The sequence below is a fragment of the Leptodactylus fuscus genome, chromosome 5 (assembly GCF_031893055.1).
Source record: "Leptodactylus fuscus isolate aLepFus1 chromosome 5, aLepFus1.hap2, whole genome shotgun sequence".
NCBI lineage: Eukaryota > Metazoa > Chordata > Amphibia > Anura > Leptodactylidae > Leptodactylus > Leptodactylus fuscus.
Genome location: NC_134269.1, coordinates 90,774,272 through 90,800,210, shown reverse-complemented (window position 1 = coordinate 90,800,210; position 25,939 = coordinate 90,774,272). Strand labels below are relative to the sequence as shown.

Below are 25,939 nucleotides of genomic sequence, written 5' to 3'. Positions count from 1 at the left end.
CCTGATTACCTTACAATACCTAGATGTGCTGAGTGTTTTATCTGGCAGCTGTACTGTCTGGTTAAGGTTGCTCTATATACAACCCCTCCCAGTCACAACCATTTTTTTTTTTTATTTTTTTTTTTTTACTCCTTTCCTTCCAAAAGCCATAGCTGTTTTTATTTTTCCATTCACAGAGCCATATAAGGGCATATTTTTTGCAGGACGTGCTGTACTTCCTAATAGTACTGTTTAAAATCCCATATGATGTACTGGGAATCTATGTATTTTATTGCATTTTATTATTTATTTTCAGTAATAGACCAACACATAGTAGCAGATAATTGTAAAGTGGAATGTAAATGATACAAGGTTTTCAAAATTTTAGTCAAATAAACATCTGAAAAGTGTGACTTGCAAAAGTATTCAGCCCCCTATAGCAATGCTTTGTAGTTTTCTTTCGCTGCAATTACAACTGCAAGTTTTTTTTTAACTTCTTTCATCTCTACCTATCACTAACTACGCTCTAGTGGAAATGGGCCTCATAGTAGCTGCTATTTCTATTTCCCTAGTTGTTATGCCCATGGCACATGTCCATATCGTCTAAACTGAGCCCACATCATTATAGTTGAGTTCTACAATGACCATAGCTTTACTGCCCCATATTTACAGCACAGGACAAGACAGGAGAACTGTGATCATTGTGGAACTCAACATCATAAATCATTGATGCTGTGAACTCAGGTCAGATGAGCCGCAGTCATGCTGCGAAATAGGGCCATCACAGAGATCTTGTTTTCCAGCATAGATACACCTATGTGAAACAGCCCTTAGGCTAAGGCCCCATGGGCCGTATCCGCAGCACTAAAGCGCTGCGGGAAGAACCACGGCGTGAACGCATTTGCATTTCCGCTTTTAAGAGAAAGTCACCGAGTTTTCCTCTGCGGACTTTCTCTTAACATTATATCTAATGGAAAGCCGGCGGCATTTCTGTAGAAATAATTGACATGCTGCGATTTGCAAAACCGCAACGGCTTTGCAAATTGAAGCGTGTCCGCACAGCGATCTTTTCCTCAAAGTTGGTATGGGATTCGCATGAATCCCATCCGCTTTGCCTGCACTGCACAACGCCACAAATCGTGGTGTTTCTGGTCCATGGGGCCCCGGCCTTAAGCAGAATTCACATGATTATGTCCACACCAGGCAAAGCAATCCATTTAATGGGCCACATACAGTATAACAGCCTGATAATGGCTCAGCTGAACTGACCTCAACCTGTCAGTTTAGTCCGGTAAATGTGGTCAGCACATGGACTTTGTTTCCCAGCACAAACATGGCCATTTGAGCCCAGCTTAATAGGTTGTCTGTTTTAGGCGGAGGCCCCCACGTTGGGGGAAAGCAGTTTATTTGTTGCAGATTTTGCTGAATTTTTTTGAGCCAAAGCCAAGAATGGCTAGAAAAGGAATGGGAAATATATAGGAAATTCTTATACCTCTACCTTCTGCTCAATCCACTCCTGGCTTTTGCTTAAAAAAAAAAAAACTGCAGCAAAATCTCCAACAAAAAAGCTGCATTTCTGCAAAGTGGGGCTTTAGCCTTAGACTGATAGGCAACACTGCTTTTGAATGCTATGGAGAAACTGCATGAAACTTCCTACATGAACAACTGTTGTTGCCTATAGCAACCAATCACAACACTGCTTTCATTCTGTATTCTGCTCTTGAAAAACAGAAGCTGCACTGGGATTAGTTGTTATGGACAATAAAGTCAAGTTTTGCAATGTTTCATAGGCCCATTCTGCATCAGAGAGACTGGCCAACCTAGGCCAACTAATGGAAGTGCCCACCCTCTTGTCAAGCAGTTTCCTCAGCATAGTCCTGATCTCCTACATTCCCAGACCCTACTGTTGAAATACCTTCAGAACCAGAGCAGTATAAGCCAGAAAATGGGAGTTTGGTGTGTGAAGATCCTTCACTTGCCCTTCTGTCTCATATTCATGGAAGAAAAGGTGAAACCATGCCCTACAGGAGCTCTCTCTTTCCAAAGGTTTGCAATGTTAGGGCTCGTTCACATCTGCGCCCGGTCTCCATTCATGCAGGTTTCCGTTTCCTGCACAAAACTGAGCAGGAGACGGAAACCTGCAGGACTCTTTCAAACCCATTCATTTGAATGGGTTTGAAAGATGTCCGGCCGTGAGCGCCGGTGAGCGTTTTATGCTCTCCGCCGCGAAACCGTTTTTTTTTAAATCGGACACAGAGTCGGACATGCAGTACTCTGTGTCCGGTTTAAAAAAAAATGTTTCACAACGGAGAGCATAAAACGCTCACCGGCGCTCACGGCCGGGCCCGGTCTGACAGCTTTCCGTCTTCTGCATGTATGCTCAGAACGGACTCCAGTCGCTATTGTGAACCTAGCATTACTCTGAAAGGTATTCAATAGGAATATTATACGGTTGACCACACACAACCCTCCTAGCCTCCTCCGCCCGCTTGACTAGGCCCAGACTAACAGCTGGAAGAACACACTGCAGATCAGAAGAGTAGAAAAGTTCTGACAAAAGACAAACACTGCCCAAATGGATCAACAAAGGGATCAGGTAAGTTTTGATCAGGTTTACCCTTTCCCTTAGGACCTACCTTCTGAGAGGAAATGTTAAACCTGCTAATTTTTCATGGGCTAGTTCCACTGGCCAAATTTGATGCTGAGGACTCCTTCATATTCCTTGAGCCCTAATAGGGTGTCCAGGAGATCAAAAACAGGATCTACCTCTCCCAGTCAGAGACTCTCACATTTATCACGGTTGAACTTGAATCCAGAAGCCTCTGAGTTGTGATCAACCTCAGACATTATCACCCACTTTGCCACCTTTGCAAAGACACAAAGATAGTGACTTCATTGGCATATGCCACCACCTTCAAAGTGGCATCCAGTGTGGCCTGGTCAATCTGAACCCCCACCAACAGACCATGAATAATCGTCTTAAGGAACTGTGTCAATCACAAATACAATTAAGACTGGGTTCAGAAGCAAACCTGCCAAACACCAATTCCAACCTCAAAATAGCAGCCAATCCAACTATTCCCAAGCAAGAAACTCTCTCCCCTGCATACATGTTCTTAAGACAAGCAACAAACCCAACCCGGCAGGCCATATCTCAGAAGGCGATACCTTTCCAGACTCCTGAGGTTCAAGAACTGGCGGAAGAATCTTGCCACCCTATTCTTAAACATCTCCTACCAGACTTAATGCTGCAAAGGCCCAGCAGTGGTACCTGGTTCTAAATAACATTTTCAAAGGATTGTCATTAGAGATGAGAGAATAGTATTCAATCGAATAGTAGTGTTCGATCGAATACCTCCCTTTGCAGTTATTGGTGTACTCAGTCGACTACCACACTGTAAAAATTTGATTCCCCTCCCACCTTCTCTGGTGCTTTTTTTTACAACAATAACTATACAGGGGAGGTATTCGATCGAAACTACTTGCTCATCTCTACAGTAATTGTCATATCTCTGATTCTTTCAGGAAAGATGAACTGAGCTTCCAAAAAAAACCTAAAAATTGATAAAAACAATATATATTTGGTATCACCGTATCCATAACAACCTGTAGAATAAAATGGAAAGATTCTTTAACCTGCACGATGAGCATCAGGGGACAAAAAGGTGGAATAATAATATTTCACCATCTTGCCTTACAAAATATGCTATAAAAATGTCATACGTAATTGGAAACAGTACCAATAAAAAGCACAGGTCATCCTGCAATAAAATAAGTCCTCAACCAACTCTGTCAACTGAAAATTAAAATATTATGCATCTCAGAAGATGGTGGTACAAAAATGATTGATTTATGTCCTCAAATGGGTTTTTGTTCTGCAAAATTAGTAACATATAAAAACCCAATATAAATTAGTTATTGCTGTAATCGTACCAACCCATAGAATTACGGCACCTTGAAAACTATTCCAGTAAATACTCATAAAGCCAAATATTGCTCTTTCCATTCTGAACCCCGACATATTGCATATACCCATATTCCAGAGAAATTGTGTAACAAACTTTGGGGAGTTATTTTCTCCTTTATACTCTAGTGAAAATGAAAAAATTGGGGCTAAATTGATGGTTTATTGGAAAAAAAAAAAAGTAATATTTCATTTTCAAGTCCCAGAGTTAATAAAACCTTTGAAACAGCTGTGTAGTCAAAATGCTCACTATACCCCTTGATATAGTCGGTGAGGGGTGTAGTTTCCAAAACTGGGTCAATTTTGAGAGGTTTCCATTGTATTAGTACTCTAGGGGCTCTGCTAATGCAACAAGGCATATTCCAGCAAAATCTGTCCTCCAAAAGCCAAAAATTGGTCTTCCCATTCTGAGACCTGCCATGCAGATTATGACCACATATTGGGTATTGCCGTGTTCATAAGCAATTGTTTAACAAACTATGGGGTGCTTTTTCTCCTTTTAACCCTTGTGGAAATGGAAACTTTAGGATATAGTGACATTTACATTTGGGGGTTTACATACAATACACAAAATATACAGGTAGATATAATATTAACAGTGATCAGCTGGCACAGTGGAGTAGAGGGCCCTGCCTGCAAGGGCTTACAATCTAGGGGCTCTGCAAATGAGACATGGCACCCGAAAACTATTCCAGCAAAATCTTATTTTCAAACACCCAGTGTCGCTCCTTCCCTTCTGTTCACTGTAGTGTGCCCAAACATAGCTTTACATTTACATATGGGTTACTAGCTTTTACTCGCGACTTCGTCTGCGGTGATTTGAGAATTGGGCGGACACAGACGTGTGAAACTGTAAAAGTGCTTTAAAAAGTTTGGTGATAGCAAATGTGATCTGTTATATTGTGTATGTAGTGATACAGACAATGTGGTGTGTTGTATTGTGTATGTAGTGATACAGACAATGTGATGTGTTGTATTGTGTATGTTGTGATACAGACAATGTGGTGTGTTGTATTGTGTATGTAGTGATACAGACAATGTGATGTGTTGTATTGTGTATGTTGTGATACAGACAATGTGGTGTGGTGTGTTGTATTGTGTATGTAGTGATACAGACAATGTGATGTGTTGTATTGTGTATGTAGTGATACAGACAATGTGGTGTGTTGTATTGTGTATGTAGTGACACAGACAATGTGATGTGTTGTATTGTGTATGTAGTGATACAGACAATGTGGTGTGTTGTATTGTGTATGTAGTGATACAGACAATGTGATGTGTTGTATTGTGTATGTAGTGATACAGACAATGTGATCTGTTATATTGTGTATGTAGTGATACAGACAATGTGGTGTGTTGTATTGTGTATGTAGTGATACAGACAATGTGATGTGTTGTATTGTTTATGTTGTGATACAGACAATGTGGTGTGTTGTATTGTGTATGTAGTGATACAGACAATGTGATGTGTTGTATTGTGTATGTAGTGATACAGACAATGTGAAGTGTTGTATTGTGTATGTAGTGATACAGACAATGTGATGTGTTGTATTGTGTATGTAGTGATACAGACAATGTGAAGTGTTGTATTGTGTATGTAGTGATACAGACAATGTGATGTGTTGTATTGTGTATGTCGTGATACAGACAATGTGATGTATTGTATTGTCTATGTAGTGATACAGACAATGTGATGTGTTATATTGTGTATGTAGTAATACAGACAATGTGATGTGTTATATTGTGTATGTAGTAATACAGACAATGTGATGTGTTATATTGTGTATGTAGTGATACAGACAATGTGATGTGTTATATTGTGTATGTAGTGATACAGACAATGTGATGTGTTGTATTGTGTATGTAGTGATACAATGTGATGTGTTGTATTGTGTATGTAGTGATACAATGTGATGTGTTGTATTGTGTATGTAGTGATACAGACAATGTGGTGTTGTATTGTGTATGTAGTGATACAGACAATGTGATGTGTTGTATTGTGTATGTAGTGATACAGACAATGTGATGTGTTGTGTATGTAGTGATACAGACAATGTGATGTGTTGTGTATGTAGTGATACAGACAATGTGATGTGTTGTGTATGTAGTGATACAGACAATGTGATGTGTTGTATTGTGTATGTAGTGATACAGACAATGTGATCTGTTATATTGTGTATGTAGTGATACAGACAATGTGGTGTGTTGTATTGTGTATGTAGTGATACAGACAATGTGATGTGTTGTATTGTTTATGTTGTGATACAGACAATGTGGTGTGTTGTATTGTGTATGTAGTGATACAGACAATGTGATGTGTTGTATTGTGTATGTAGTGATACAGACAATGTGAAGTGTTGTATTGTGTATGTAGTGATACAGACAATGTGATGTGTTGTATTGTGTATGTAGTGATACAGACAATGTGAAGTGTTGTATTGTGTATGTAGTGATACAGACAATGTGATGTGTTGTATTGTGTATGTCGTGATACAGACAATGTGATGTATTGTATTGTCTATGTAGTGATACAGACAATGTGATGTGTTATATTGTGTATGTAGTAATACAGACAATGTGATGTGTTATATTGTGTATGTAGTAATACAGACAATGTGATGTGTTATATTGTGTATGTAGTGATACAGACAATGTGATGTGTTATATTGTGTATGTAGTGATACAGACAATGTGATGTGTTGTATTGTGTATGTAGTGATACAATGTGATGTGTTGTATTGTGTATGTAGTGATACAATGTGATGTGTTGTATTGTGTATGTAGTGATACAGACAATGTGGTGTTGTATTGTGTATGTAGTGATACAGACAATGTGATGTGTTGTATTGTGTATGTAGTAATACAGACAATGTGATGTGTTATATTGTGTATGTAGTGATACAGACAATGTGATGTGTTATATTGTGTATATAGTGATACAGACAATGTGATGTGTTGTATTGTGTATGTAGTGATACAATGTGATGTGTTGTATTGTGTATGTAGTGATACAATGTGATGTGTTGTATTGTGTATGTAGTGATACAGACAATGTGGTGTTGTATTGTGTATGTAGTGATACAGACAATGTGATGTGTTGTATTGTGTATGTAGTGATACAGACAATGTGAAGTGTTGTATTGTGTATGTAGTGATACAGACAATGTGATGTGTTGTATTGTATATGTAGTGATACAGACAATGTGATCTGTTATATTGTGTATGTAGTGATACAGACAATGTGGTGTGTTGTATTGTGTATGTAGTGATACAGACAATGTGATGTGTTGTATTGTTTATGTTGTGATACAGACAATGTGGTGTGTTGTATTGTGTATGTAGTGATACAGACAATGTGATGTGTAGTATTGTGTATGTAGTGATACAGACAATGTGAAGTGTTGTATTGTGTATGTAGTGATACAGACAATGTGATGTGTTGTATTGTGTATGTAGTGATACAGACAATGTGAAGTGTTGTATTGTGTATGTAGTGATACAGACAATGTGATGTGTTGTATTGTGTATGTCGTGATACAGACAATGTGATGTATTGTATTGTCTATGTAGTGATACAGACAATGTGATGTGTTATATTGTGTATGTAGTAATACAGACAATGTGATGTGTTATATTGTGTATGTCGTGATACAGACAATGTGATGTATTGTATTGTCTATGTAGTGATACAGACAATGTGATGTGTTATATTGTGTATGTAGTAATACAGACAATGTGATGTGTTATATTGTGTATGTAGTAATACAGACAATGTGATGTGTTGTATTGTGTATGTAGTGATACAATGTGATGTGTTGTATTGTGTATGTAGTGATACAGACAATGTGGTGTTGTATTGTGTATGTAGTGATACAGACAATGTGATGTGTTGTATTGTGTATGTAGTGATACAGACAATGTGATGTGTTGTGTATGTAGTGATACAGACAATGTGATGTGTTGTGTATGTAGTGATACAGACAATGTGATGTGTTGTGTATGTAGTGATACAGACAATGTGATGTGTTGTGTATGTAGTGATACAGACAAAGTGATGTGTTGTATTGTGTATGTAGTGATACAGACAATGTGATGTGTTGTATTGTGTATGTAGTGATACAGACAACGTGATGTGTTGTATTGTGTATGTAGTGATACAGACAATGTGATGTGTTGTATTGTGTATGTAGTGATACAGACAATGTGATGTGTTGTATTGTGTATGTAGTGATACAGACAATGTGATGTGTTGTATTGTGTATTTAGTGATACAGACAATGTGATCTGTTGTATTGTGTATGTAGTGATACAGACAATGTGATGTGTTGTATTGTGTATGTAGTGATACAGACAGATGTGTTGTATTGTGTATGTAGTGATACAATGTGATGTGTTGCATTGTGTATGTAGTGATACAATGTGATGTGTTGTATTGTGTATGTAGTGATACAGACAATGTGAGGTGTTGTATTGTGTATGTAGTGATACAGACAATGTGAGGTGTTGTATTGTGTATGTAGTGATACAGACAGATGTGTTGTATTGTGTATGTAGTGATACAGACAATGTGATGTGTTGTATTGTGTATGTAGTGATACAGACAGATGTGTTGTATTGTGTATGTAGTGATACAATGTGATGTGTTGTATTGTGTATGTAGTGATAGACAATGTGATGTGTTGTATTGTGTATGTAGTGATACAATGTGATGTGTTGTATTGTGTATGTAGTGATACAGACAGATGTGTTGTATTGTGTATGTAGTGATACAGACAATGTGATGTGTTGTATTGTGTATGTAGTGATACAGACAATGTGATGTGTTGTATTGTGTATGTAGTGATACAGACAATGTGATGTGTTGTATTGTGTATATAGTGATACAGACAATGTGATGTGTTATATAGTGGAAAGCTATATGTAAATGTGAGTGAGTAGAGTGAGGGCTACTCCTGAGGTGACAGTAAGGAGTGTGCAGGCAGGAAATGCCAGGCAGTGTGTGTGAGTCTATAGCTGGGGCTAGGAGTCCTGCTTTTGCGAGTCTCCTGCTAGGAAGCCATGTTGTTTAGTTGCACCAAAAGTAGCCTGTGACTCAATCCTGAGGGAAAACTATGTTTGTGGAAAATTGCACGCAAATCCGTCCAGGCGTTTTAGTGTGATTGAGGAACAAACATCCAAACTCACAAACATCCAAACACACAAACTTTGACACTTATAATATTAGTAGGATTTCCAATGGACTCGGCACCAGAGCCTCTAACACAGATCAATGTATCCAAGCCTACTGTGTATCTAAATCTCCACCTTCTTTAGGGATAACCCCTATAAAACTGGAGCCACTTGGGAGACCTGTGATATCACTGTTATGACCCTAGATCCCCCCTTATCTCCCCTCACTCCGCAATCCGCTGAGATACAGTCACAATCGGCACATGACATCACGTGACTCTCCCACAGTTTACAAAATGTCTACTAATGTCATCTTAAGAAGGCGTGGCTACAAGCCACGTGATCAGAACGGTAAGATCCCGTTGGTCCGAGCGTGTTCAGTACTTTACATGGGTGGTGTAAGCGGCCGGCCTTAGACAGACGAATGGAGCCTGGTAGTCGGAGTGACACCGGACACCGCTCCTCAGCTGGGGACAGCGCGCAGGTAACACCGGGAATGATAGCACAGCAGGTATAGTGTACGGGAGCAGTACCCTGTACTGCCGAGTAGGGAATAGTTACTAATGTGCGCTGTGTATGGAGGGATGTGCGGCGCCGGGCTCTGTGTGCTGGGATGTATCAGCTGTACGGCTGCCAGTGCCCGGAGCTGATACAAGGCAGTGCAGGTCAGGGCAGGGTTGTCAGCTCCTTCTGAGTCCCTTCCTCCTACTGATTTGCTTCCTCGTTTGTTTGTAAGATGTTCTCTTCTTGTTACATTTCTTCAGAATTCTTTGCCTGATGCCCTCAGCTCCTGTTTTGTCCCCTGATGCTCTAAGCTGCCTGCCCGCCTTGTGCCCTTATACCCCCAGCTGCCCACCTTGTGCCCTCATACCCCCAGCTCCCCTCTTATCCCCTGATGCTCTAAGCTGCCTGCCTTGTGCTCTCATACCCCCAGCTCCCCTCTTGTCCCCTGATGCTTAAGTGCCCTCATATCCCCAGCTCCCCATCTTCTCTCCTGATGCCCTAAGCTGCCCTCCTTGTGCTCTCATACCCCCAGCTGCCCTCATACCCTCAGCTCCCCGTCTTGTCTCCTGATGCCCTAAGCTGCCCTCCTTGTGCCCTCATACCCCGAGCTGCCCTCCTTGTGCCCTCATACCCCCAGCTGCCCGTCTTGTCTCCGCCTGGCCTCCCTATACAAAGTTTCCTGTTCAGCTGCTATTCCCCCCTACTCTTGAGAGTACAGATATTTATCACCTTTTTGTAAATGTATTAAGCAAAATGTTACAATGTTCTCATCTATTTCTTTTTAATTGTTGGTGTCTGTTCAGACCTTTGTAATTACCTGCTCTCATCCAGCCGCCATTACAGCTCTTATTTACATGGTTTGTCACCCAGATCTTTTATAGCTGTAGTCTATTTTTGTATTATTTCATAACTAGACAGGGAAGTGACAACTTGTACATGAGTTGTAATTGCAGTGTTTAGAGAGAGTTGCTTATGGAAGTGAGGGCCAGAAATCTTTTTCTGAGTGGACATGGATGACAGAGTGCTGGGAGATGTAGTGCCAAAGGCACTATGTTCATGTGTATGAGTATGCATGCTGGGAGCTGTAGTTTTGCACAGAGAACTTTTCTGTCTGCTGGTTTCAGTATTTAAAAAACAAACAAAAAAACAAAACTGCAGAAACCCCTCGGAACCCATCATAGTCAATAGGGTCCACGGGTAATTGCCGTGGGGGATCTTGATGGTTCTTACAAACAATCCCAGGATTTAGTTATCATAGATGCCAGACGTGTAAGGCTGCCTTATCACAAAGTTGAATTTATCTTTTGCATATCAGGTTCCCTGACAAAAGGACCATTCACAGCAGCTGCAGGGGGTCATAAAGTGGCTGATAACTGCATACAAAAGCATTTTAAAAAAATACTACTACATTGCATTACTTACCATGAATTCTTTCTGTCTTGCTGCCAATTATGTAAAATGAGTTCTCTTTGAGGTCTTCCTATTGTAGCTGAGTGTTGTACTCAGATATTACATTCTACTAATGGGATTATTAGATGTAATTGGTGTTCTTTGTGATTGTAATAATCCTCTTTACCTTCAGGGATGGACAATGGAGTCCAAGGGGCCTGGTGTGGAGAAGAAAGGACCATATCTAATGAACAAGGGTCCTACAATCCAGGCCAAGTTACGTAAGTATTTGCAGGAAGTCATGATGGACTGAAAGCATTTCTCTAAGATACCAAGTATGTTGTTTGCCTCATGTATAATAATATATTGTACAGGTCATACAGCAGGTACGGTATTTCAATGTGGTTCTTGCAGAAATTAATGAGTATCATGTCCAAAATGGCTCTCAGCCATTAATAAGTGCTATGTAGGGGCTTTAATAAGAGCCACAAACACATGGAACAGTCATCTCTTTTAGATCCGAAAATCATCCAGCCCTAGGGGTCTGATTTTCATATTTACCTACAGACTGAAGTGCTCTGGCTTTCTCTGGAGTTGCCACCTAACAAAGTCCCTTCAGCTTTGGCATTTTCAGTCTCTGCATACATAACAGCTATCTGTAGGCAAATCTATCAAATCAGGCGCCACCTCTGTAGTATTTCCAGGATGATTTGCATATTCATATTGATTATCTCTCTTTGGCCATAAATGTATGTTTTTGCTCCTATCAGAGACCTCTAAACAATGCTATTGTTGGTTTGGTGTTTTTTTTTGTCCCTAACAGACTCTTTAAAAACAACAGATGTTCTTTCTTTATCTACATTGCTAAAAACTGTTAATTTTTGTTCATCTATATCTGGGAAAGCTGGGTGACAACCAGAATGGCCAACTATACTGCTCCATCAGAGGTTGTTGTCTACTTGCTTAGACTCCAGAGTGGACAGATGCTTAGTGAAGTAGGAATACTGCCCCTTTCTGTATATTACTGCATAAATAGGCACATTTGCTGTTTAGTAGGCAGGGAAAGTTGGGTGACAACACTTTGTAGAGTTGTAATGGTAACCATTCTGTCACCCAATTTTCCCACAAAAACAAAGAACTGACATACTACAGAATAAGGTAATTTGACCTTATTCCTCTGTGCAGTGGCCATTTATTTTGAGCCTATAGAGGAATTGGATCCTGTCAAGGGTGGACATACCATTGATGCAACCTGTGCAGCTTCTCAGTGGATCCTATTACATCTTTCTACTGTCTATTAGATTTCAGGTAAATTCCTGAGCTAATTAACTTCATGGCTAAATATTGGTGGTGTGGGGAATCGCTCAGGTTGATGCTTGTAGCAGTGCAAACAGGGACACAGACACTGGATTGCACACAGGTTCAGGCTTTATTCACTTGTAGCACATACACTGATTTTGCAAAGCCACAGGATAAACAAAAACAAAGTTCTTCTCGGCTGAGAGACTAACTTAAATGTAAGGAGACTTTTCCTTGACTATACAGGAGACTGGCTACCAGTCTCCCACCTTGCAACAACCACGGGTGGCACAGTATCTGCTTTGGAGGTCCGGTCTGGACAGGCTAGCTCTGTCAGTGTGGTGCCACACTGCTAGTCTTCACACTCAGACTGTTAGGGCCTGATTACCCAGCTGACCTCCATGGTGTGAATCTTTACCATACACCCTTTAGCTGCCTGGCTGGGACATACCTGTCTTCCGAGACCACACCCTTCACTCTTTCACAGTGGGTTGGTGAAAGACATAAGGGTCCATAACTGTTTTTGCACAGGGACGGTTTACTCTCTGTATCTGCCTCTGGATCCTGTTCTATTCATTTGGGAGTAGTTTTCTTAGTCCCATTGTATTGGATCCATGTATGGAGCTTTAATAACCAGTTTTCACCTCTTTTTTTCCTATAAAATTAGGTTTTCTGACATATTTATCAAGCAAGGTGGGGGTCACCGTGTTGTCTGTCTCAGTGTTGCTGTTCTCATATACATGAATTGGGAAAGAACGGGTGAGGGAAATCGGCTATGAGATAATGAAGTCATACTGGTGGGGAATTTTTGTCATTGCTAGCCATACACATGAATGGGTATCGTGTAATACATCTGTATTATACTATGTAATTCTAAGAGGGTAAAAAAAAAAGTAAATGCAAGGTGATTGTGTGTGTAGAAAAGATAAATATTTTTTTGCTGTGGGACTGGCTTCTCTTATCCCTGGTGATCATTTGTTATGACCAAGCATATTCGCTCTGGCCTTACTACATTTTCCCTGCGGCAACTGCTGCAATATACCATATTTTTCGGACTATAAGACGCACCCAGGTTTTAGAGGAGAAAAATAGGGAAAATAAATTTTCAGGCAAAAAATGGTAAAATATTTAATATATGGGAGTTGTAGTTTTGGAACAGCTGCAAGGCCACATTGACAGGTGACCCTGCAGCTGTACGGGGATGTATAGGGCGTTTTTTTTGTGGGGCCAGGTGTAGACCGGGCATTTTCAGACACAGGGATACCTAATGTATATGTTTCACAGTAATGTTATACTTTTATATGTATTCTAGGGAAAGGAGGTGAACTTTTATTTATTTTATTTTTTATTATATTTTTTTAAGTGTTTTTTTTTGTTTTTGTTTTTTTTTTTTACTATTTTAATATCCCCCGCCTAGGGGGCTTGAACCTGCAATCATTTGATTGCAAGTCCCATAGACGGCAATACAAGTGTATTGCCGTCTATGGGAGATTCTATACATTACTATCGCGGAGGGTCATAGACCAGCCGCGATAGTAATATATATCTATGACAGGCCTGGTAGCCTTCATTAGGCTCCCAGCTGTCATCGGAACAGGTCGGCTCCTGCGGCCTCGCCGTGCAGGAGCCGGCCTGCATCACTAAAGGTATGAGGCTGGGGGGGGGACGACCTGCGGTGACCTGCGGTGGAGGAGTGGGTTTGCAGCATGGCCGCGCTACTGCCACCGCTGGTTTTCTTCAGCGGCAGTAGCGCGGTAATCTGCAGGCCCCGGCAGCTAAGACAGTCCCCGGCATCTGCTGTAATAGACCGGCGGATGCCGGGGAGTGTCTTAGCTGCCGGGGCCTGCAGTATTGTCACACTTCTGCCGCTGAAGAAAACCAGCGGTGGCAGTAGCGCGGCAATCTGCAGGCCCCGGCAGCTAAGACACTCCCCGGCATCCGCCGGTCTATTACAGCAGATGCCGGGGAGTGTCTTAGCTGCCTAGGCCTGCGGATTGCCGCGCTACTGCCACCGCTGGTTTTCTGGCCATGCTGCAAACCCACATTCAGACTATAAGACGCACCCTCATTTTCCTCCGAAATTTGGGGGGAAAAAAGTGCGTCTTATAGTCCGAAAAATACGGTAAGTGTATTGTATGCTAGCCATACACATGAATGGGCATCGTGTAATTCATCTATGTGAGTCAGAGGTCAGCTAGATGTCTGTTCTCAGAAGCTCTATGCTTTGTCTCATAGAGTGGGGTTTTGAATGGACCACTTAGAGGGAATCTGCCAGGTAGATTTTTGACCATAAACTGGCACCTTCATGTGTAGGATGAAATAATTACGTTTTCATTGTTGCCCCCTTCTATTCTTACTGTTGCAGCAATGTAAAGTTCTAAATGTTTGAAATCCTAAAAAGTTCTAAATTATCCTAAGTAGCCATAGTGGTGTGGGAGGGAAGGGCGACAGCTTTGGCCTAGTCACACTGTCCCCTCCCTAATCACGTCTCCTAAGCTTGATTGACATCTCTCTCCTGATGTCAGGAAATGAGGGAAATGTCAATCATGTAATGGAAGTGTGATCAGCAAGTGAACATTGTGACTAGGCTGAATTTTCTCCCTACCCAATATGACAGATTATGATGAAAAAAACCACCTGACAGGTTCCCCTAGAATTGTCCAAATACACTATAGCATGGAAGAGGATTGTCTTTGAGACTTGGCAACAAAACTGATGTACAGCTGTACTAGGATCTTTAGGCCCCACAGGACGTCCCACAGCCAAAAAGCACTGCGGGAAAAACTGTGGTGGCATTGCATCGTGGTTCTTCCCGCAGCGCTTTAGACAGAAATTTCATGGAGTTTTCCTCCACAAACTTTGTTACAATTAACTAGTTCACATGGGATTCCGCGTGTACACATTCCATCGCAGCTGCCACGACGGGAAGCCGGTGCAGTGCATTGGCATTCTGTCACTACATTCGCGATGAATTAGGCCCAAATGAATGGGCCAGAGCCTCGCGCTGCAGCTGATTCAGCACCGGAATCCGTGGCAGGATAGGGCAGCTCGCTTCTTTTTTCCGCTACTAGCCAGGGGGAAAAAAGAAGCAAGAGGCTCCCATTTGAAGTCGATGGGACCAGCAGATTTTGAGGCTGATTCCGTGCCAAAATCCGCTGCCAACTTGCCCCATGTGAACTAGCCCTGAGTTCACACAGGAATCCACCTCAAAATCAGTCTCCAAAAAAAGCCTCCCAATAGAGTTCTATTGGGAAGTTTTTTTGGAGGCGGATTCCTGACCACACGGCGAAAAAGGTTTCTGCTGTGTGAACTAACCCTTATACGTATAGGGAAACCGCCAGCATTTCTGTAGATATAATTGACATGCTGCGATTTCCAAAACAGCGCTGGCTTTGGAATTTGCAGCGTTTCTGCTCTTACTGTAAATCGCCACAATTTTTTTCCTCGGCATTTCCACCCTGTGGGGCATCAGCCTTACAGTCATCACATCAGGGCAGACAACAGGCAGGAGTGAAAGGCCTTACCTGCTATTCCTGGGATCATAAGTGGTAGAGAATACTGCTGGTTAGCATTTAGTATTCATTATTTGTGTAATTTCTATAGAGTAACTCCTGAAAAGCAAACATCAAATATTTCACTATATAGTGTATACATATTGCTACAGTCTGCTACCTATTGTGAAGTACAGCCATCTGTGTGCTGTAATCCTCAGGTGTAGCAGGCAGGGGCCTCTCCCTTATACACTGCACCGTGTGCTTAACCTGCATTCCTGAGGGAACATGCTGTAATTGACATTTGTCATGCTACTTGTATGTATGCGTCCTACAACAGGCATTTCCATAAAGTGTCACTGAAAATAACATAGAATTTTAAGTTGTCCATATACTGTACTTGGTGGTATGCATTGAATATGTGATGTATTGGACAGTGTAAGGCATTTTGCGCACTAGATTGGCAAGATTTTACAATGAATTCCTGCAATGGATACTTTGTCAATGTACATATATACAGTAAGAAAAATGCATGCTCATATACCAGCCCAACAGAGACCGAAAGGACACTCTTCTGGTCTCCATCTGGTGAGTGAATCCATATGGAGACTGGATTTATATACCCTTTTTTACTGGAGAATAAGAACAGAGTCTAAGTGCTTCCTGGTTTATAAGTCTTTAATATTTGACAGCTCACATAGATTTGTGATCATGTATTTGTGGGAAGGACCTGGCAAGGGTTTTCCTAGGAGCCAATTATAACACCCATGGGTTTTGTTTCTTATGCCTAGCCTTTACTATGTCAGACAGGTTATAGGAACTGGTCTTTCAGGGATTACATCTTCACAGCCTTAGCCTTGTTGCTCTTGTGTAAGGGAAGGTTCACCGGAAAAGGAAAGACGTTAGATTGTCAGATTGAATGGGCATTACTTATAATACTTGCCGCACGTCCCTCATGTGCAGGATATAATACCAAGTTTCTCTCTATTCAGAAAGGCAACGAGATTTAGCACGGGCAGCTCTCAGAAAAAAAGGAATGCTTGGAGGAACAGGGAGGACGAAGGCTGCACCTAAAAGGTAGGGCGGCTGAATAGTAGGTTATTACATAGAGCTGTGCCAGTCGTTTATATGTGTAACAATACCTTTTGTATGTTGTAGGTCAGTAAAGTTTAACAAAGGATATGCTGCCCTCAGCCAGGCCTCTGATGAAACTCTAGTATCCCTCGATTCTGACAGGTAACGCTCTCTATGTGTCTCTAACCCTATGTATCCTCATCCGTTTCAGAGAATGCACAGAAAAGCAAAATGATTCACTGTGCTTAATAACCTTTATGTCTCAATGAAAAGTCATATACAAAGAATGAAACCTAGTGAAAAATCAGTAAAGTGTGTGGAAACTGCAGTAAAAACAAAGTGGAGTAAGTCTAAGTTATTATGATATCTATAACTATACTTAGGATAGGTCACCAATATCGGATTGGTAGGAGTTCGATACCCCACAATCGGATGTCTGAAAAGGCCACAACTAAAAATCCCATTGCCAAATAGTGCTGATATGTAGTGCAGCTCTCGGGCGCACAGATCACAACTCAGCGGCTGTATGCTGCTTACACACACTTTGCTGCTTCTACATTGTAATTGCTATTGAATGATCTGTTCATGGCATCTATTAGATTCTCAGAAACAGAATAAAATATTTTAACTGTTAAATGTGAAAAAGAGCTTAAACAATATTCAAAGTAGCATTTTATGGTCCTACTGGAATTTTCGCAAAATTGCTGTTTTGACACAATTCAGTAAAATCTGTGATATAACAAACAGACAACAAAATATGAAATTACTGGAAATTAATGAAAAAACTGTAAAGCAAAGTATTTCCAAAGTATATTTGCATTTCAAGTAGTAAAAGATGGAACTTTACTTAAAATCTACTTTTTTACTTTGAATGGCAATGTCAGCATTTTATATGGTCATAAAGCCGTGGTATTGGGCCATTGTGTTGAGTGCTGGGGTTCGTTGAAATTCTGTTAATGATTGATTGTAGACAAACATTTCAGTGTAGGGTGAGGTGCCAGTTAGGGGAAGTGAAAGGGGGAAAAAGTTCCAGTTCATGTCTTACAACCATCATTGCTGAACTTATTGTTATCTTTAAAACTTTAGAAAACTCCAGATTTACATAATAAAAAAGCACGACATGAAAAAGCAGTAAGGCTGTGTCACACAGGAGTCTCTTGCCATTTTACATTAGTGTTTTTACAAATCAGTAGTGGCTCCAAAGGTTTTGGCTTAATAATTGGTGTACAAAACACTCGCCAAAATATGTAATGACCTTACAGAGGTCAATGCGCACGTGCAGACACCTCTCCTTTCCCCCTCTGTCTGGATAAAGTGGACAGAGACCATCTTAACAAGTGGGACAGGTGCTGGGGAGACCCCTGCTCTCTACACATGCATTGGTCTCAGAGGCGAGTCCCAGATCTGAGACTTTTACCGCAGACATACAGTCATAAATGTGTAAAAAAGGAATAGTCCTTTGTAAACCAACAGTATTTGCAAAGCAAAAGCAGGAGTGGGTCCACATTTTTTCTATTAGGGCTAGTTCACACATAAAAACTGCCTGGCTTATTTTGGTCCAGAAAAAACCCCGCTATTTAGGAAGCGGTTTCTTGACCCTGAGGCGTTTTCTGGAGCAGTTTTTGGTAAAAACAGCTTCAGAAAACACCAGGTGGTTTTCCCCTCCCCTAAAGTGAATTTACCGTTATAAAAAAAAAAAAAAAAAAAAAGCATCGCGTTTTTGGTCGCGTTTTTTTGCAAAAAAAAATGCGACTTGATTTTTGCAAAAAAAGCAATGCGTTTTTCCGCCTCCCATTCACTTCTATTGCTTTCCTCAGGCGGAATCTGCCTCAAGAAAGGTCATGTCGCTTCTTTTTTCTGCTAGCAGCAAAAAAACTGCTAGCAGAAAAACGAAAGCTAGCGGTCTCCATAGACCACCATTGTATGGAGGCAGATTTTGAGGCGAAATCCTCTGTCAAAATCTGCCTCATTGCCCCCGTGTGAACTAGCCCTTAGGGTTCATTCACATGCCATTTTGGAACCTTGTAACAAAAATTGCAACATGTTAATAAACCCTTTCTTACTGTTTGCTTTCGCTAACAAGCACTAAAATAAAGTACTGACAAAGATGCTGCTGTGCCAGTGGACTACTGGTGGCTATGCACATTAGATTTTATACCCTCATGCACATTGGTCTTTGTTGAGTATGTTATTTGTCTCAATACTAAAAAATGTGGGAACCAGCTAAAATACTGGAGAGAAGCCTATAGAAGCTCAGGTATTTCATCGGGTCAAGGCTGCAAGGGCTACAGTGCTGCTTTGCACCATATATTGTGGCTTCGTTTTATTGTATGCATCTGTTGCATGAACAAACTCAAATGTTCTTATTTGTCGGTATTTTTTTTTGTCTTTTCCTATATACACCCTATGCTTCCTGTGCTTATTTCCTGTCTGCTTCCTGTTGTAGTGATGTAGAGCTGGAATCTAGATGTTCCTCTGGATATTCCTCAGCAGAGGTAAGCTTATGTTTAAAAAGATATCCGCTAATATTGTGGGTCTAAAAGTAAAGCTACAGCTTTCATTAACAGTTTGCAGGTAGCAATGGTTTCCACTGCACAGAAAAGACACAAAGTGAAAAAATAGTAAAAACTGCATAAAGGATAAAGCAACAAATGCTGGACTGTGTGACCGATAATAGTCACAGTTAGAACCTCACCTCTTAGGCCCTATTCACATCTGCGTTTGGGTTTCCATCCGCTTGGGGACCCCCTCAAATGGAAACCATTGCATTGGTTTTGCAATGGCTGTCACATGGCCGTTTCTTCAATAGCTTGATTTTAGTGGGGCTGCTTCTATCTATCAAAAAATAGGATGTGCCCTATTTTTCTGTTCTGTTTTCACAAATCTGTCAATAGACTCAAATTTATGATAGATCTGTGAAAACAGATGTTCCATGGATGCAAAATGTCTGTGAAATGAAAGGATATTTCATCTGTTGGGGTTTTTTATTATGTTTTTTTTTTTCTAATGTACATGTGCATCAGGCCTTAGTGTATTGCCTGCAACATTAAGAAATTGCATCCAAACTGCATGCGGTTCCCTGTTATATAGTTGTGATGCATTTTAACAGGATCCAACTACATTGTGTGCATGCACCCTGATGGTTTGTTTACAAAAGTAAACAAGATGGAAAAAGCTTCCTTTTTTAATATTAAAGAGAATGGAGACTGATGGAAATGTGCTTTGTCTGCTTCAGTTATTTTGTTGGCATTTAAGTCCATTGCTCTGATCCTGTGATGGTTCAGAGCAATGGACTTCCGTAACAGCAATAAGTGCATTGTTATTTTCTACACATCCCCTGCTGCCTGTAATCAGATTTCTGATTCTGGACACCCCCTTTAATATCATATTTGGGACCTGTATATTTGGAAATTGCATAAACTGCAACTCCTCAACATATTCCTATTGTCTTCAGGGTCCACATAAATCTGTTAGTAATATAAAATGTGGCGCTATACAGCCATCAAACACACTACCAGGGAAACCACGGTGGACAAGAATTAACCATGGCTTCCCTGGTCTCTCATCAGAAATCACCTTCTGATGAAAAGTGATTGAGTGAGTGTTACATGTATTATAGTATTATATGACTTTTGTTTCGGAAATCCATTATGCTGCAGGTTATAACGTGAATCGTGTTTCTGTAGCAGGTTTCACAAGACCTTAACAGGCAGCTCCTTCAGGATGGCTATCACTTAGATGAGATTCCAGATGATGAAGATCTAGACTTGATTCCTCCCAAACCTGTACGTTCAATCACCTGTCCATGCTGCTTGGGGGAATCTTGGTCGTGCTGCATCCAGTGATTTTTATATGGGAACATGCATTCTCCCTACTGTCATCTACTAGCTGCCACCTCCGCTTTCTCCGATCTTGGGAGGTCACTGATCTGATGGTCTACAGAACTGGCTTGTATGGATAGATGACCTACATGTGGGCATGAGAGAATTCTGGACTCAGAATGTCCTGACAAGATGTCTGGCTTTGTTACGTGCACTTAAGAGAACACTGTACAGGGCCAGAGGCTCCAGCTTGAAGAGAAAATGAAGAAACTGCTATTTATCTTGTGACATGACAATCATTACCAAAGACTTCACCTATGGTGCTTTTAAGATGGCATGCTGAGCCACCAGAAGGACGCTTGCTGTCTGTAATCCTAAAGACATGGATATCGGCATGGAGGAACGCTGCTTAAGGTTTATGGACTTTATTTGTATTGTCAGCTTGGTCACGTTGTTTGGCTGCCAGTTATGTTAGATTCTGTTAACACTCTCTTCTGTCCTATTTCTGTTACCTGTAACTGGACTGTTACGTTGTGGAGGTTTCACATAAAAAAACCCTGGTCATTACAAGTGAGTTACTGAATAAGGACAGTGTGGAGATTGTGACACATCAAGTAATATTAAAGCGAATGGCATACATAGGACACAGTGTCTAGCCCCATCTTTCTGTGGGTCCTTCTGTTACAGGCTTAGGAAATGTCCACATCACATTATATTAAGTAAGTGTAAGAAGGGCAGACCGATATGTTTACATAATGTAAAGTGACACTTCCTTTATCTTATTTAAGCCTCTGAAGTGTTACATACATCTGTGTTTAGTAAGAGTGCTCCATGAAACAAGCGGGAACTAACAGACGGTTGTCCAACAGCTCTATAATACTACTTTTCAGCTAAATGTTTTCAGAGATTGTATCTTTAATAAACACTATTTCTGTTTTATATATGCTCTGTGTCTTCATTAAAGAAGAGATTATCCAAATGCTTTATAAAGTATAGGATGCAAATCAGTAGAGCAGGCTCGTAACTGGTGTCATGGCAAAATAGTTGTCGAAATGAGGTAGGAACACGTAGCCTGGCTTGATCTACTGAATCATTCCATACCCAGGAAATGCCTATCCCAGATGCTCTTTTTCCATAACTGTGTTATGCTGTTCCTCCTAGAATTATATGAATAATTGTCCAACAACGGCAGCATTCTCCTTGTCAGACTGTACAGGGAGACATTCAAAACTGGTAGTGCTATACTTCAGCGATCTCTAGCAGTCCCATTGAAATGAATGTGCAGTGGCAGAAAGGTCCTGCCATTTTCGCTTATTGGGATAACCCTTTTAGGGTCTGTTCACATGGAGTAAACGTGCGTGTATTTTGGCAAAATACACGTGTAAAAATAAGACTCTCATATCTCTTAACCGGTGGTGAGGACAAACAGTGCAAGGACCAAAGAACAATCTGTGCTTCACCCGTTCGACAATTTCAATCTTTTATTATTAGTTCGGACACAACTCATTTCGGGCACAGATTTGCCCTTTTTCAAGTGCAATGAAACTTTGCAGGTACTGTAAAATACTGTGGGTTTTTTTTCTACGGCTTTTCCTTAGTGGCATAAATGCTGTATTTCAACAACATGGGGCTTTAGCTTATGGCAGTGTTTCCCAACCTTTTCAGACACCCCTCATTCCAGCATCTAGATTGTGAGCCCTATATGGGGCTTACAATGTATATTAAAAAAAAAATTGTCTGTAGAAAACAAAGGATGGCCGGAGGCGCCATTTTCCCAGCGGCGCATGGGCGCCGCCATTTTGCCCGGGATCGCCGGCTCCTGGAGCATGCTCCAGGGCCGACGTCATGTTGCCATGACAGCTGGGAGCCTGTACAAGGCTCCCAGGCTTGTCTGCAAATTTGTCTCTTTTGCAGGCTGGTCTATGCAGCCTGCAAAAGAGAGGATGATTTTTTGCAATGCATTAGCATTGTAATGCATTGCATTAGTGATCAGACCCCCTGGGGTTCAACACCCCTAGGGGGTCTAATAAATGCAAAAAAAATAAAAAAATAAATAAAAAATATAAAGTATTAAAAGTTCAAATCACCCCCCTTTCCCTAGAACACATATAAAAGTAGTTAAAAACTGTTAAACATATACATGTTAGGTATCCCCGCGTCCAAAATCGACCGCTCTTCAAATCTATAAAAATATTTTTCCTGTTCGGTAAACGCCGTAGCGGGAAAAATAGTCAAAAGTGCCAAACCGCTGTTTTTTTCACTGTTTTGATTCTGATAAAAATTTGAATAAAAAATGATCAAAGCAATAACATTTCCCGAAAATGGTAGAACTAAAAAGTACACCCGGCCCCGCAAAAAAAGAAGCCCTATGCATCCTACGTATAAAAAAGTTACGGCCGTCGGAATATGGCGACTTTTAGAAAAAAAAATTTTGAACACAGTTTTGGATTTTTTTTAAGGCGTCAAAATGTAAATAAAACCATATAAATTTGGTATCCCTGGAACCGTACCGAAACACAGAATATAGGGGACATGTCATTTTGGCTGCACAGTGAACGCCGTAAAACCAAAGCCCGTAAGAAAGTCGCAGAAATGCATTTTTTTTCTTCAAATCCACCCCATTCTGAATTTTTTTCCTGCTTCCCAGTACATTATATAGAATAATTAATGGTGGCATCATGAAGAAAAATTTGTCCCGCAAAAATTAAGACCTCATATGGCTCTGGGAGCGGAGAAATAAAAAAGTTACGGGGTTTAGAAGGAGGGGAGTCAAAAACGAAAATCAAAAAAATGCCATCGGCGGGAAGGGGTTAAAAGCTAGAGCAATAGAGTTAGGATAAATGACTAAGAATATGGGCTACCGTATGTACTCTAATATAAGCCGAGTGTTTCAGCACAGTTTTTGTGCTGAAAAAGCCCTCCTCGGCTTATACTCGAGTCAAGCTGGGCTGCGAATATGTTAACCTTGTCTGCAGTCGGGATGTAATAACCTGTACAGATGGTTAATCCCATGTGGTGATTCAACCCTCTATATGACTCACCGCAAGCCAGCCGGCCGGCTGCATCAACGTCCACACCGTGAAGGTATAGGGTGTCTCCTCTGCCCGTGGTATCATAGGCCTCATTAGAGACTTGTTAAGCTTGGGGGGTATAGCACCACTCAGGTACTGAAATATGTAGACTGAGAACCAGGCTCCTGCGGCAGCTCCAGGCCGGTGAGCTTGATCTGGTGATGGTTCAGAGGCAGCTGCTCGTTGCCGTTCGCCTTCAGCTGCCGCCAGTCCGGACCCGCGGGGAGCACCATCTTCCTGTGGACGAGTCCACAGGAAGATGGCGCTACCCGCGGGTCCAGACCAGTGGCAGCTGAAAGCGGACAGCAATGAGAGTCCACAGGAAGATGGTGCTCCCCGCAGGTCCAGATCGGCGGCAGCTGAAGGCGAACAGCAATGAGAGTCCACAGGAAGATGGCGCTCCTCGTGGGTCCGGACCGGCGGCAGCTGAAGGCGGAGAGCAACAAGCAGCTGCCCCTGAACTATCACCGGACCGAGCTCACCGGGCTGGAGGTGCAGCAGGACCTGGACAGTGAGGCATCCCGCTGCACTCCCTGTTTATGGTTCAAGTACCCCTACTTATCAGGCCACCCCTGGGTTCCCCCTGTAACATTCCTGTTGTCTTATCTCATTTACTTGAGCACTTCTGAGCAGTGAGTCCTCTATCACATTCTATATAATGTATCTGCCTGGTGAACCTCAAATAAGATGCTGGAGCTGCTCATAAGAATATATCAGCACCTTAAACTCTCAGGAACTGAGTGTCTCGGTGAACAGGGTCTGCATTGACGGTTCCCAGAGCATGCAAACAAAACAACCCTCTAAAAAAAAGTCCCAGACATTGACATCAGACCACAGGGCTTCTATTTAGTAATTTAGTCGGGGTTTGGGGTGCAGTAGGTGCTGGGGAAGGGTGGGGAGGTGGTGTTTTGGTTGTCTGTCTGCTCCTTCCCTGAGCTTGAAGACTGAGGTTTTTGAGGTTACAGCCAGGCTGAATATAGGGGATCTGCAGTGCTCCTGTTCCGTCAGGAAGGGGTTAATAGGAGCACTGCAGATACCATATATTCAGCCAGACTGAATTCCAAGTGGGGTGAAAAAACCCCAGTCCACAGGAGCAGGGAAGGGGCAGACAGACAACCAAAACACCCCCTCCCCTTCCCCAGTACCCAAAAACTACAGCCATTTTAATTTTTGAAAATTTCCAGTAGTTGCTGCATTTCCACCCCTCGGCTTATACTCGAGTTTTCCCAGTTTTTTGTGCTAAAATTAGGGGCCTCGGCTTATATTCGGGTCGGCTTATACTCGAGTATATACGGTATATTTATGTGTAGAACAGAAAGTGTTACCTTTGCCTATGGTTTTTACCTTTAAGCGTACTTTCAACTGTCAGGTTTAAAAAAAAAAAATTTAAAAAAAAAATTTGGTTTTGAGCCAAAGCCAGAAGTGGATCCATTAGGAAGGAAAAGTAGAAGTCCTTACTTCATATTTCAAGTTCCTCTAACTCCGTTCTTGGATTTCACTACAACTGTGAGACAAACTGCTACACAAACCAACAGTCTTCTAATATGATCGGGGCAGAATGATTGTTTTGTGGTAGCCATAGACATTACATTATCAGCATTGTTTTATGCATTTGTCCAGGGTAACACATGACAGTGTGCACGTGACCATGTACATTTCAGACTATAAAAGTGCGCAATACAGAATTGTGTTTGCGGGGCCTATAGTTTTACAACTGTGGCACTAGATCAGACAAATGCTAAAGGGGTGCTCAGCTTCCAAAAATAATCTGCAAATACATCCACAGCAGTACAAAGTACTCACTGTTCTGTTAAGTAAAATAAATCCAAGCAAGTATTTAGCACTGCAGTGAATGGATAGGCAGATAATTTTTGGAAGCCGGATAACCTTTTAAGTGGAAAATACTGAGAAATACACACAAACTGGGGACACTAAACAGTTTGCATAAGATATTCAACTTTTAAATTTTCCAGCAACAATATCATGTACAACCTACCCTTGATCTATTCCCTGACAAATGTGTGTAGTATTTGGCTGCTGCTGGTAAAGGAAACCTGGTGACACCAGTCAGAAAGCCCAGCTTTAAACAATAAATAAGGGTATGACAAAAGAAACAATATAGACTGCAATTTATAAAGTGCCCGTGTGGTGGAATAATAAGAGGCATAACACACATGG

At 41.3% G+C, this 25,939-nt stretch overlaps 1 protein-coding gene across 3 annotated transcripts; it reads left to right on the top strand.

The window, feature by feature from the left end:
• Positions 1 to 9,482: 9,482 nt before the first annotated feature.
• Positions 9,483 to 21,589, top strand: FAM219B (family with sequence similarity 219 member B). Of its 3 annotated transcripts, none has more exons than XM_075276233.1 (6): positions 9,483 to 9,596; positions 11,199 to 11,286; positions 16,788 to 16,872; positions 16,954 to 17,031; positions 19,316 to 19,364; positions 20,556 to 21,589. In XM_075276233.1, the coding sequence occupies exons 1-6, from the start codon at positions 9,537 to 9,539 to the stop codon at positions 20,712 to 20,714; spliced, it is 519 nt and encodes a 172-aa protein (XP_075132334.1). In that variant the 5' UTR covers positions 9,483 to 9,536; the 3' UTR covers positions 20,715 to 21,589. The 3 variants fall into 3 exon arrangements, with proteins under 3 accessions (XP_075132334.1, XP_075132333.1, XP_075132332.1); XM_075276232.1 differs by having other exon boundaries at positions 9,488 to 9,623; positions 20,559 to 21,589; XM_075276231.1 differs by having other exon boundaries at positions 9,488 to 9,623.
• The last annotated feature ends 4,350 nt before the right edge of the window (positions 21,590 to 25,939 follow it).

What these genes read in the sequence shown, in the direction of transcription:
- FAM219B (XM_075276231.1), top strand. Translation starts at nt 9,537, where the DNA reads ATGGAGCCTGGTAGTCGGAGTGACACCGGACACCGCTCCTCAGCTGGG. An exon ending in ACGAAGGCTGCACCTAAAAG is followed by an intron (nt 16,873 to 16,953) that starts GTAGGGCGGCTG and finishes TGTATGTTGTAG; the next exon opens with GTCAGTAAAGTTTAACAAAG. An exon ending in CTGGATATTCCTCAGCAGAG is followed by an intron (nt 19,365 to 20,555) that starts GTAAGCTTATGT and finishes GTGTTTCTGTAG; the next exon opens with CAGGTTTCACAAGACCTTAA.